Raw genomic sequence first — 12735 nt, forward strand, 5'->3', positions numbered from 1 at the left:
TTCAGCTTACAAAGCTGTAGTTGCTCTCTGAAATGCACATTAAACATTGAAGCCTTAACAACATTTTCTCAGATGTTCCATAACCATGCTTAAGATTTCATCTATGGAGTCCAATCTTATGTATATAGAAAAGCAAAGAGATAAAACCTGGCTGTTCTCCACACCATGGTAACTCATTCTCCCCCCCCCCCCCCCCCCAGATTACCACAACATAGTGTTCTGGGTTTGTCTCCGAAGATTTCTCGGAAACTTCAGTCTGTTCAAAATACAGCTGCCAAGATGCTAACTAGGACCAGCTGTAGGGTATATAGCTAGTCACTATACTGGCTGGTGAGCCATTTCTGGACGCGATTCAAAGTTCTTGTGTTTAGTTAAAAGTAAAAAATGGCTTGGGACTGATTTCTCCCAGATGCTCTTGCTCAAAGGATGCTGTCATCCTTAGAGACCTTCTTCTGCATCCCTAAACTTCGCATATTAAGAAAATGCTCTCAGTTAGATATATGTGAAATGCCCACTCTAGGGATGCATCCCTAGTGTGCCAGGGTTCGAAATTAGCAGGGCGCCAGGCGCATTTTGCACCTAAAGATTCTTCATCTGTGAGCACCTCAAAAAGTATGGGCGCCATTTTTTGCGCCTGGCTGACATTCAAGGAATACTGAAATGCATGTACTTTGGAGCTTCGAAGTATATGTTAAGGATAGACAATATGTTAAGGAGTTTAACAATAAAGAGTAGAGTGTTTTGAAAACTGGAGTGTGGTACCAATATTTTTTATTGTAAACACCAAATTAAATACATATTAACCATTTCTGCTAAAAATATGATATTAACAATGTGTCAGTTATGTGAATTGCATATTAATTTATTAATTCATGCTTATCAAAATAATAAATAAAAAGTGTTGCTGACACACCCACCCACCCCGTGGCGACTAGACATTCTGTTTTGGCACCCACTACCCAAGTCCTATGGGATGCGGGTGGCGCTGTGGGATATACCACAGAGCCTAGGGCTTGCCGATCAGAAGGTCGGCGGTTCGAATCCCCGCGACGGGGTGAGCTCCCATTGCTCGGTCCCTGCTCATGCCAACCTAGCAGTTCGAAAGCACGTCAAAGTGCAAGTAGATAAATAGGTACTGCTCCGGTGGGAAGGTAAATTGGTGTTTCCGTGCACTGTCTGGTTCACCAGAAGCGGCTTAGTCATGTTGGCCACATGACCCGGAAGCTGTACGCCAGCTCCCTTGGCCAATAAAGCGAGATGAGCAACCTGAGTCGGCCACGACTGGACCTAATGGTCAGGGGTCCCTTTACCTTTACCTTACCCAAGTCCCAGAAGCCATTTGGCTCCTAGCTTTTCTCTCCCAGTTTCTAACACTGCTTAATGCCAAATGTTATGTCCTGTCAGCATCAAGCAAAGCTTCTCTCTTTATTTTTGGTGCCTAGAACAGCCTTTAACAACCTGGTGCCCTCCAGATGTTTTGGACTACAACTCCCATCTGCCCAAGCCAGTTAGCCTAGATCTCCCAGCACATAATCTAAACTGATCAATACGCATGGGTTTTATTGATCTGTATTGATTTTTCCAACTAGCAGAAAAGGATTCTTACTTCTGTGAATCCTCACTTCTAGGGACAGACTCCATGTGATCATTCTCTCTTCCTCTTTGAAGTGTCTGTCCCTGGGCTCAGAAAAAAAATGACAACCAGTTGTTGAACCAGCTGTCATTGCCACATAAAGAGGCTTGAAGAGCTATTTTCCCAGCTTAGGGAAGTTTTGGGCATCAAACTGGTAACAGCAATCTGTTGTATTAAATGCAGCAACCCCATTGCCCTTTCATTATACGTCGTTAATCTTTCTTCACAGAAATCTAACTGAAATATATGGAATTGACAGCACAATCCTGTATATGTCTATTCAGAAGCTGGTAAACGTGTGTAAGAAGAAAAAATAATTGATACAGACTGTACAAAAGGAGCATCACTAGCTATCACACATGTCTTTAATGCCAAAACCTTTCCCATTCAGACACTTAAGAACCTTATTTAGTAATGAGACCCAATACCCTTGTAAAATTAAGATTTTATTAACCCTTCCTAACCAGAACCCATTTTTACTATTAAAACAACCTGAAACACCATGTTATAAGGCATCCAAAATAATCAGATCTGCACACCAGATTGAACTAGAATTAGTCTGATGTAGCAATCCCGGAAGTCTAAAAACACTTCCTATTCCAGTGATCGCTTAGGCAAAAGTTTACAGAAGGAATCCTAATAAACAGGAACTAAATAGGAGTGGTGCAGTAAGCCACAACCTTAAAAAAGAAGCTACATTTCTTGCATTAAGTTCCAATTTCATTTTATTTTGTAGGGTGTGCCAGTCTGATTCTTTAGAATACCTCAGAACCAGATATCCTGGGATCTTTGAAAACTCATTTTAACTACGGTACTTAGAAGGTAGATTCAGTGTGTAGATCAACATGATTCCCATTTGGTCCTGTGAGGGCATTTCAATTATGCAGTTTGATATGCAGCTACTCAATTAAATTTCTGGGCAGTGTTTTCAAACAGCTGCCTATTGTAAAACAAGCACTCTTCAAGGCTGAATTTCTCTTGGTGTGAATTTAGTTACAGTATTTAGCATTTTTCAAAAGCAGTGGTTTTCCTCTCCTCCCCTCCCTTCCCCCAGTCATAAATAATAACCTGCTCCATTACAAAAGGTGGATTCTTAAGATTTCTGGAGGATTTCCACATCATTCCATTCTATACCTCATATAAACGTTCTGGTTTGGGGGTACCTTGGTAGTGTTCCAGATTGTTTCCTCGGGCTTCTTTAACACACCCCAGTATTTTGATTTATTTTATTTTTTGCTTGTTTCTAAAACTTTATTTCTAAAATGGCTGCTCTGGGCCTTTCTGTTGCATTCTGTTGCCTCTCCTGGTATGCCCTGCGGGGGACCTTAAGGTCCACAAATGACAACACTTTGGAGGTCCCAAGTCGAAAAGTGGTTAGATTGGTCTCAACTAAGGCCAGGGCCTTTTCAGTACTGGCCCCGACTTTTGGAACGCTCTGTCACAAGAGACTAGGGCCCTGTGGGACTTGACGTCTTTCCGCAGGGCCTGCAAGACAGAGCTGTTCCGCCTGGCTTTGGTTTGAACTCAGTCTGACCCTTATGTTTCCCTCCCCTTATGATTTTGATCTATGAGCTACTTTTAAAATGAGGCTGCATTTTAACCTGTATATTAAATTGGCCCCCCCATTATGTTTTTACTGTAATTTTACTGGTGTTAGCCGCCCTGAGCCTGGCTATGGCCTGGGAGGGTGGGATATAAATAAAATTTATTATTATTATTATTAATTCTGACATCTGTACCCAGAGATCTTAACTCTCTGGCCTGAAAGCACCATAACAAATTCAGTGGAGAAGGAAATGCACTCTGTGTATCCACAGAGGTTCTTGTAATTTATCACACCCAGGCTCTCTAATCTGCATGTGGTGCCTGCTACCACAAACAGGTTCTTCAAAATTAAGATCTACCAGGAATCACAGCAGGCCAGAAGCATGTGTCTCACAGTTCAATAGGAGCACTGAGATGCAGCTTCATATTATATTATATATACACCCTGGTGCAACGAATGGGGACAATGGTAAGGCCACACAGCAGAAGCAATTGCAAGACAGGGGGCTTCGCGACTGCTATTTTTAAGCAACTGGCCCCACAGGAGGGCGAGATCTGGTTGCAGCTGACCCAACGCAGCATGGGCAAACCGATACTCTGGGTAAACAGGGCAACGTCAAGGCAATCACTGCCTCGCCCGCCCGCGGCACTACACGCAGCTCTTTCATCCATGGTCCAAAAGCTTTTATTTACCAAGACGCGCCGTCGTGTCCCGGCGGCCTCCGCGAAGAGACGACACAGGCGCAAGCCGTCTCACCACCCTCGGCACTGCTGTTTGCCGGGCCCGTCCGCACCCCCTCACCTGATGCTATTTATCCGCATAGGTAAGCAGCAAACGGGAGGCCTCTAAAAACGTCTCTGTGGGATTCAGGGACGAGCGCGCCGCTGCGGAGGGTCCCAGGGCGGCCGCCATCCTCCCACAGCGGCACTTGACCACCCTGGGTGTCTTTGCCAGCGAGCAAGGAAGTTGGACTTTGCTGTGCGCCCGCCCGCACTCAATTCGGGATAAAGCTGCCTCAAGCGGCGGCGGCAGCGGCGGCGGCGACTCCAGACAGAAAGTGAGGCGAGCGGGCGGAATCCTCCCTCCCTTTTCAGAAACTTCTGTGAACGCAGCGACGTTTTCGCTCCGCCCCGCGCGTTAGTTTATTTATTTATTTTTTTAGGGTTGTCGAGCATGCGCAGTAGCGAGAATGACGCCACTGCCATCACATTCGAAACTCTAGTCTTCTAGACCTTATTAAAGCTCAAGAACCAGCTTCTTTCTGGTTGTTATTTTCACCAGAAATGCGAGTGGCCAAACTGTTAGGCACTCCTTTTGGGTTAGAAAGAAATCAGACTCCCTATAACAGTAGGGATTTCCCAGGTTCTGCATTTCCTAGGTTGATTTGTTGAATGATTCATTGACCTGGTTTATGCTGTGATCTCATGGTTATGTTTTTACAAAATAACATGTTTAGTATTTTAGCCCCGCCCCCTAAAATGTGACCCATTTATTGGGGTCAGTCGTGTCAGGTTTTGTCATTTGTGTATGCCCAAGGTAATCCAGTGAGTTTCATGACTGAGCAGAGATCTGAACCCTCGTCTCCCAGGTCCTAGTCTGACCACTACACCACACTGGGTCTTTTTCAGAGAAAAGACAGGAAAGGAAACAAATATATGAACTAATTTGTCCAAGCGTTAGAATACTCTGCAGTGCAAATTGAGTTGCTTATGATATAGCTAGTTATTGTACCAATTATTTTGATTATTTGTCTCATCTGCCAACTAAATCATAGCGATGTCTCCTAGCAAATTGTGACCTAATAAGTTATTGTAAGCAATTTCAGTTCAAACCCTGCAAAGGCTGTATATTGGGACTGAAATATGCAGCCTTTGCAGGGTTCCAACTGAAATTGCTTTACCTCTTAATTGATTCCCATCTTCACAAGAGAGCTAAGCAAGGTCGAGTTCCAATTTCAGAGAGTTTCTTGAGCAGGTAGCATAAGAGCAGATGGGCCTTTCTAAAAAATATTGACTTGGAAGCTGCCATGTACATTTTAATTCTTGTGCATTGACCCATTCATTATTTTGGCATGTAGCCCAAAGGCCAATATCAGCATTGTTCTGTGTTAGAATAATTTGGAAGTATGGTCACCAGGCCTTAAAAAGTCCCATATCCCTGGTATTCAAGGCTTTTTTAAGCTGGAACTCACTAGAACTCAGTTCCAGCATCACTCTGTTGGGTGCCATTACTATTATAAGAGAACAAAGGAGGCATTCATGGTGAGTTCCGGCACCTCTTTTTCTAGAAAAATAGCACTGCTGGTATCAAATTGCAACCAAAAAATTCTTTAAATGAAAAACAGGCATGGATTAGAAATAACATCTTTGTTTCTTTTAAATGTAGTGCACCCACAGTTTTTCTCCACAACTGATTCCATAACAGTTAAGAATAATAGAGTTGCCTTTTTGTCCTACAGGAATTCATTTCTGAAAACTGCTGCCATGCTTCTCCACTTCTCAAGAGATGTCTTAAAAACTGCATGCCTCAATCTTCAAGGTTCCCAAGTACATCAGCGTTTGAGAATCGTGAGAAAGCATTTGAGCACGAGCGCAACTCATCACAGCCGAAGGAGAGTGGTTGTCACAGGCATTGGGTTGGTGTCGCCCCTGGGCGTCGGAACGCAACTTGTGTGGAACAACCTTCTCCAGGGAAATTGTGGGGTCGTTGCTCTTGAAGGGGAGGAATATTCGGCCGTCCCATGTAAAATAGCCGCCTGTGTGCCGAAGGGGGTTAGCGAGGGCCAATTCCACAGAGAAAGCTTTGTGTCTAAATCAGAGAGCAAGGCCATGTCATCTGCCACCATCATGGCCATAGCTGCTGCTGACTTAGCAATAAAGGACTCTGGGTGGCATCCGCAATCTGAACTGGACCATTTGAATGCTGGTGTGGCAATAGGGATGGGAATGGTTCCGCTGGAAGACATTTCTGACACGGCCTCCATGTTCACAACAAAGGGTTACAACAAAGTCAGCCCGTTCTTTGTTCCAAAGATCTTGGTCAATATGGCGGCAGGTCATATTAGCATCAGATACCAGCTGAAAGGACCCAACCATGCTGTATCCACAGCCTGTACCACAGGAACACATGCTGTTGGAGACGCCTTTCGATTTGTAGCCTACGGTGATGCTGATGTGATGTTGGCTGGGGGGACAGAGGCTTGCATTAGCCCCTTGTCTCTAGCTGGGTTTGCCAGAGCTCGGGCTCTGGCCACTAGCTTTAACTCAAGCCCCCAGCTGGCTTGCCGGCCATTCCACCCGCTGAGGGAGGGATTTGTCATGGGAGAAGGTGCCGCCATTTTGGTTTTGGAAGAATATGAGCACGCTGCACGGAGAGGAGCTAAACTGTACGCAGAAATTTTGGGCTACGGACTCTCAGGTGACGCTTGCCACATAACAGCCCCTAATCCAAATGGGGATGGTGCCCTCAGGTAAAAACCACATTTAAATAATTGTAAAGTTGTTTTCTATATTGGGAATAAATCCATACATTAGAAATTCCCTAATGCTTATTTATTTTTTAATAAATATTTATTAAAATTTTTAACAAAATACAACAAAAAAGAAAAAACACAAAACAAAAATACACAAAACACAAAAAATAGATAAAAATAGAAAACAGAAAGAAAAAATCCATTATTCTTTTTCTAACTTTGAAGCTCGTATCCTTATTTTCTTGACCTCCTCACACCTCCCCTTTTTGTATTCCCATTTACATAATCAAATCAGCAAATCCTTACCCTCTTTCCATTTATCATCTTTAACTTTGTACCTTAACATATCACAACTCCAATATTTTCATCCTTAAGTTCATTTTTGCATACTCTTTCTAACTTTGTCACTAATACCACTTATTTTTAATCCAACATCATTTTAACATTCATAAATTTTACACTGTTTCTGTAAATAGTCTTTAAATTTCTTCCAGTTCTCTTCCACCCAGGTCTCGGATTCTGCCAGTCATTTCCGCCAATTCCATTACTTTCATCTGCCATTCTTCCAGGGTGGGTAGATTAGAAATTCCCTAATATTTAATACTTATTTTTGAACTTCCCAGCCCAGTCTGGAAGCTGTCATATACTGAGTCAGACTGGCTTATCGAGCTCCACATTCACTGGTATTGACTGCTATCCAGGGTTTCAGGCAGCAGTCTCTCCTAGCCCTACATTGAAATGTTGGAAATTGAACATAGGACCGTTTGTACACAAAGCTTGTGCTCTAGCACTCAGCCATGGCTCTACAGTGTACTCTGAATTCTGTGACATGTTAACAACAACAACAACAATTCATTATTTATACCCCGCCCATCTGGCTGGGTTTCCCCAACCACTCTGGGCGGCTCCCAACAGAATATTAAAAATACAATAAAAGATCAAAGATTCAAAACTTCCCTGTACAGGGCTGCCTTCAGATGTCTTCTGAAAGTCAGATAGTTGTTTATTTCCTTGACATCTGATGGAAGGGCGTTTCACAGGGCAGGCTCCACTACCGAGAAGGCCCTCTGCCTGGTTCCTTGTAACCTCAGTTCTTGCAGTGAAGGCCTCAGTGTCTGGAGTGAACGATGGGGATGGAGACGCTCCTTCAGGTATCCTGGGCTGAGGCCATTTGGGCTTTAAAGGTCAGCACCAACACTTTGAATTGTGCTTGGAAACGTACTGGGAGCCAATGTAGGTCTTTCAGGACCAGTGTTATATGGTCTTGGCAGCCACTCCCAATCACCAGTCTAGCTGCCACATTCTGGATTAGTTGTAGTTTCCGGGTCACCTTCAAAGGTAGCCCCACGTAGAGCACATTGCAGTAGTCGAAGCGGGAGATAACTAGAGCATGCACCACTCTGCCACTGTAGCACCCTGCTTGTGGTTAACGCTTAGCTGGAATGAAATATTCAACGCAGCAATAGAGAAATTAAAATAGTAATTTATTTGTCAGACAAATAAATATGAGGCACAGTGGTATATGGTTACCAAGCTCTGGCCTGGCCTCTTGCCATTCTGGCCAGCACTTATATTTCCTTAATCCAGCCCCCTTGCTCCTCCTGTGGCTGCCTCTGTCCAATCAGCCTGGTTGAAATTCCTATTGGCTGTTTGCTAGAGCCAATCACAAAAGATACACCCATTTCCTTCTTGCCCTTTTATGGAAATCAAAAAGCTATATATTCTTCTATCTATAAATGACAAATAAGTAGTAATATATCTTACATGTGTCTCAACAAGGAATCTTAATTACCAGCTCACCTCTTACCCTCCTTGCCCTATTGCCTTCCAAAACAGATAATTAATCTTGAATTTTTATCTTATGCATGTCAAGGATTGAGTTCACATCAACATTGAGAGATCTCCTTCATTTGAAGGTTTCTAAACAAAAGGCCTGACAACCATATTTCAGGAGCGCTCGATGGCGTCTTCTGTCTGACAAGGGGGGTCTGGTGCCTGATGGCCCCTGTGATCTCTTCCAACTATATGAAATAAGAATCTAGCATTTCTTAAATCCTTTGCATAATTATATTTAAACTAATATATTTAATACATAAATAACCTTTTAAAAGGAAAAGAAATCTTAAAAGGATCTTAGTTTAAGAAACAAACAGCTTTTGAAAAGTCTTCCCAGAAAATGTTCTGTTTCTGCCAGCTAGATGCTTTTTCACTGCTCTTGACCTTCTTAACCTTAGGAAGAAGATATGGCTCATTTTACTATTTATCCACCCTTAATTTGTAGGGTCAGTGTAACCTTGGCTGTCAGCCTGTAATTCCGTTTTTACGACTTTGAGAATTGTTTTCTGCTATAAATCAGGGGGGCCCCTTGTCTAGGAGTAAAAATATCTTGCCAAGGTTTTTAAGCAACTGGTCTCCTGGCATAAAATATTTGAAAATCATTAAGCTTTTTAAGATACAGGCCCTGATTAAACATATAAGCTTTAATAAAAATGCAGGCTTATGATTAGATGCCTCACCACCAGATGTCTTCTAAAAGTCAGATAGTTGTTTATTTCCTTGACACCTGGTGGGAGGGCGTTCCACAGGGTGGGCACCACTACCGAGAAGGCCCTCTGCCTCATTCCCTGTAACATCACTTCAGTTATATAACATCAAAATATAACATCAGTTATATTTTGTCTGTCATAGATATTATTACTTGTTTGGGACCCTCAATTTATTTTTGGGCGCTCCTCTGCCCCACCTGCAAAAGAGTGTACAAAATTGTATGTGGCATAAAGCGTATGCAAATTTTATGCAAATTTCTGCCTTCTCTTTTGAGTGCAGCAAAGGCCTCATTCCATATACAATATACCAGGCCCAGAAAATCTTGTTGGCACACCTGGCCAAACCATGATCTCTCATTCAATACTGCCTTGAAGCCAATTGTGAGAATTAAGTTATAAAAGAATTGTGAAGCACTTTGTATCTGTTCAGTAGTCTTCTAGAAATTATTAATAATATTGCAGAAGTAAAATTAATCCCCCTTACCCATTTTGAATGGCAAAGGACATAGGATAGGACATTGTTTACCTACATTAATTAGATATGCTTGTTCAGTTTCAAAGAGACATGGCTGCTACTAGTGTTTGTGGAAATATTATTTCCTTTTAAAGATGGCAAGTAACACAGCAGAACATTCAAGATAATTAATGCCTTCGGCTCATTAGGACTGAATTTTCCACTTCGGCATTAGCTTGGCCATAGATTCTATGGAATATTTCAATTAACGTGACCTAACATGCAAGACAAATGCATTTATCCCTGCCTTGAGGATGTATCCTAAGGAATTGATTCTTACTCATTTTCATCCGCTGAGGCTGAATGTTGAATACAGAATGGTGATCTTGTGAGGTTGCATGACGGATGAATACATGGTGCTAGTATTGTAGGTTTAGGGTTTAATCACTTTCGTGCACAGTGGCTGCATTCATATGCAACACTAAACCGTGGTTTGGCGGCACATGGATGACCCTCCATGAATCTGAGCAGAGGGATGAGGTCATGCACTCCTCCTCCTACACAGTTGGGAGGAGGGCTTGCGCCAAGTTTCGTTTACTTTCAAAGAATCTTGGCTGAGTATTGTGTGGGAACTGATTAAATCTGCGAGCCACCTTCCTTGCCCCAACCTCCAGCCCTGGGAGCCTTTCCCAGACCATGACTTTGAGAACAGCAGAAGCAGCTGGGAGGAGAGGAGTTTAGGGATAGGCTTTTGTTGTTTTTAAAAAAATAATTTTAGGTTGTGTGTCCTTGTTTCTTAATTTAATCCTTTTGCATCGTTTTGTATGATTTGTGGTGTTTTATGTACAGTGGTACCTCAGGTTGCATACGCTTCAGGTTACATACGCTTCAGGTTACAGACTCCGCTAACCCAGAAATAGTACCTCAGGTTAAGAACTTTGCTTCAGGGTGAGAACAGAAATCGTGCTCCAGCAGTGCGGCAGCAGTGGGAGGCCCCATTAGCTAAAGTGTTGCTTCAGCTTAAGAACAGTTTCAGGTTAAGAACGGACCTCCAGAACGAATTAAGTACGTAACCAGAGGTACCACTGTATTGTGATTTGCTGCTATTTTTATCGATTATGGATGAGTAATTCTTTATTGTAATTAATAAGTGTAAACTGTTTAATTATTACTTGCTGATGTTTATTTTTAGTGTGTACAATTGGATTCTAATGTATTATTGCATATTGCTTTATTTGGTATAAGTTGTTTATTTTAAAGGTATTGTGACTTTTTAAATAGGATCTGATTGTTACTATTAATGTTTGATGTTTTATTATTATTTTGGTGTGTGTTGGAAGCCGCCCAGAGTGGCTGGGACAACCCAGCCAGATGGGCGAGGTATAAATTATAATAATAATAATAATAATAATAATAATAATAATAATAATAATAATAATAATTAATAATAGTTAGACAGTGGCTTATTTAGAAACAGACCAGTTTGCTGTAAACTGGGATCCCTGGTTCATAGGTAAGGTTTTTTGAAAGCAAAGCTAAACTAGACAGAAATGCTACTTCCAGCCACACTGGAATAAGAGAGAAGGCCAAAGAATGTTTGAACTCGATGCTTGGTTAGGTTTGTGGAGACCCTTATGCGTGCTGCTAAACCATGGCTTAGTATTCCATCAGGCTATGAACTTAAGTATGAACTTAAGTAACAAAAATCTCTTTCTTTTTCATTTTCCTCCCCTAGATGCATGTCAGCAGCAATGAAAGATGCTGGAATTTGCCCTGAAGATGTAACATACATCAACGCTCATGCCACCTCCACTCCACTAGGAGACGCTGCAGAGAATCAGGCTATTAAAGGACTCTTCAAAGAACATGCATATTCTCTTGCAGTTTCCTCAACAAAGGGAGCAACGGGCCATCTTTTGGGTGCTGCAGGAGCTATTGAGGCAGCTTTCACTGCTTTGAGTTGTTACCATGGAATTTTACCACCTACACTAAACCTAGATCAGACGGAAGCACCGTTTGACCTCAATTATGTTCCACTAGTACCCCAAGAATGGAGAAGTGAAAAGTGGCGTATTGCTCTCAGTAATTCTTTTGGCTTTGGTGGAACTAATGCAACACTGTGTTTTGCTAATGTTTAGCTTTACTGTCCATGAATGTATTTTTTTTTTTTAAGATGATCTGTTAATGGCCTGAAAAATGTGTAGCAATGCAAACCTCTGTGTGTGTCTCCCCACTTGTCCCCACCCCAATTCATTCCTTTTTTCACTTTTATTCCTTTTAAAGTTTATACTCAAACAAACAGTAATGTGCATTTATAACGTTTAGGCTGAGGGCATCTTTTCATAAATATTTAAAAGTTTTGCTCCATATCTGCAAGCAGAAGGAAATCACAATTCGTAACAGCTTCCTGCCCCAGGAAATGGGGGCATCCACATTTATCAAATGGGAAGCAGTATGGGTTTGTTGCTCAGTTATAGTGCCAAACCATAATTTAGAATTATATTGACCCCAGACTCGCCTTCCCTCCCTTTCTAGGCTGATATTCCCTCCGGAGCTTTCTTTGTAGCAAACCATAGCTTGCTGTTCAAAGAGGCAAGCTACGCTTTGCACTTGCCTGCGAACTAGGATCACAAACCAGAACCAAACCCTGGTTTGGGACAAAGCCCAAGGCTTCTTGGGACTTACTCATATAAATGCCAAGCTACGTTTTGCTGTTATTATTGGTATTTTTTGTTGGTATTATTCATTTATAAAATACCCAAAGTTTCCTAGGCACTATACAAACACTCCAGAATAATAAAGCCCTTCTCTGTGGGATTACAGTTTAAGCAGAGGCAACACAAAAGGGAAAAAAAGGTGGGGGGGAGGAAGTGGAAAGAAAGCAAGAACCTTACATAATTGTCATTATGATGACGGGGGTAAATGGTGACAGCTCTGGGAGGTGGGGGTCCAAATGGCAACTGGTTTCTCAGCCAAATTAATGGAGCGGGTTGTGCTGCAGCAAGGTGGAATAGCTCCTAATAGATGGCAGCTTAGGGAGATGAGGAGCCAAATGGCAGCAAGACTCTTAGAATCTTATCAGTC

The 12735-nt window shown here is 42.2% G+C and overlaps 2 protein-coding genes across 2 annotated transcripts in view; one reads left to right on the forward strand and one right to left on the reverse strand.

The window, feature by feature from the left end:
- Nucleotides 1–4291, reverse strand: part of NGLY1 (N-glycanase 1) — a 23649-nt gene extending 19358 nt beyond the window's left edge. The window contains exon 1 of the mRNA XM_079947361.1: nt 3981–4291. The gene's annotated coding sequence lies outside the window, so the exon portion shown is untranslated. The remainder of the gene's footprint in view (nt 1–3980) is intronic.
- On the forward strand, nt 3879–11950 carry OXSM (3-oxoacyl-ACP synthase, mitochondrial). The gene is made up of 3 exons (XM_079947377.1): nt 3879–4002; nt 5638–6648; nt 11387–11950. Exons 2-3 carry the CDS (start codon nt 5663–5665, stop codon nt 11787–11789), a joined length of 1389 nt encoding a protein of 462 aa, XP_079803503.1. The 5' UTR covers nt 3879–4002; nt 5638–5662; the 3' UTR covers nt 11790–11950.
- The last annotated feature ends 785 nt before the right edge of the window (nt 11951–12735 follow it).

Source organism: Podarcis cretensis (assembly GCF_951804945.1).
Source record: "Podarcis cretensis genome assembly, chromosome: 12".
Lineage (NCBI taxonomy): Eukaryota > Metazoa > Chordata > Lepidosauria > Squamata > Lacertidae > Podarcis > Podarcis cretensis.

Coding starts and splice junctions, on each gene's coding strand:
- OXSM (XM_079947377.1), top strand. CDS start 5,663: ATGCTTCTCCACTTCTCAAGAGATGTCTTAAAAACTGCATGCCTCAAT. Junction 6,649..11,386: donor AATGGGGATGGTGCCCTCAG/GTAAAAACCACA, acceptor TTCCTCCCCTAG/ATGCATGTCAGCAGCAATGA.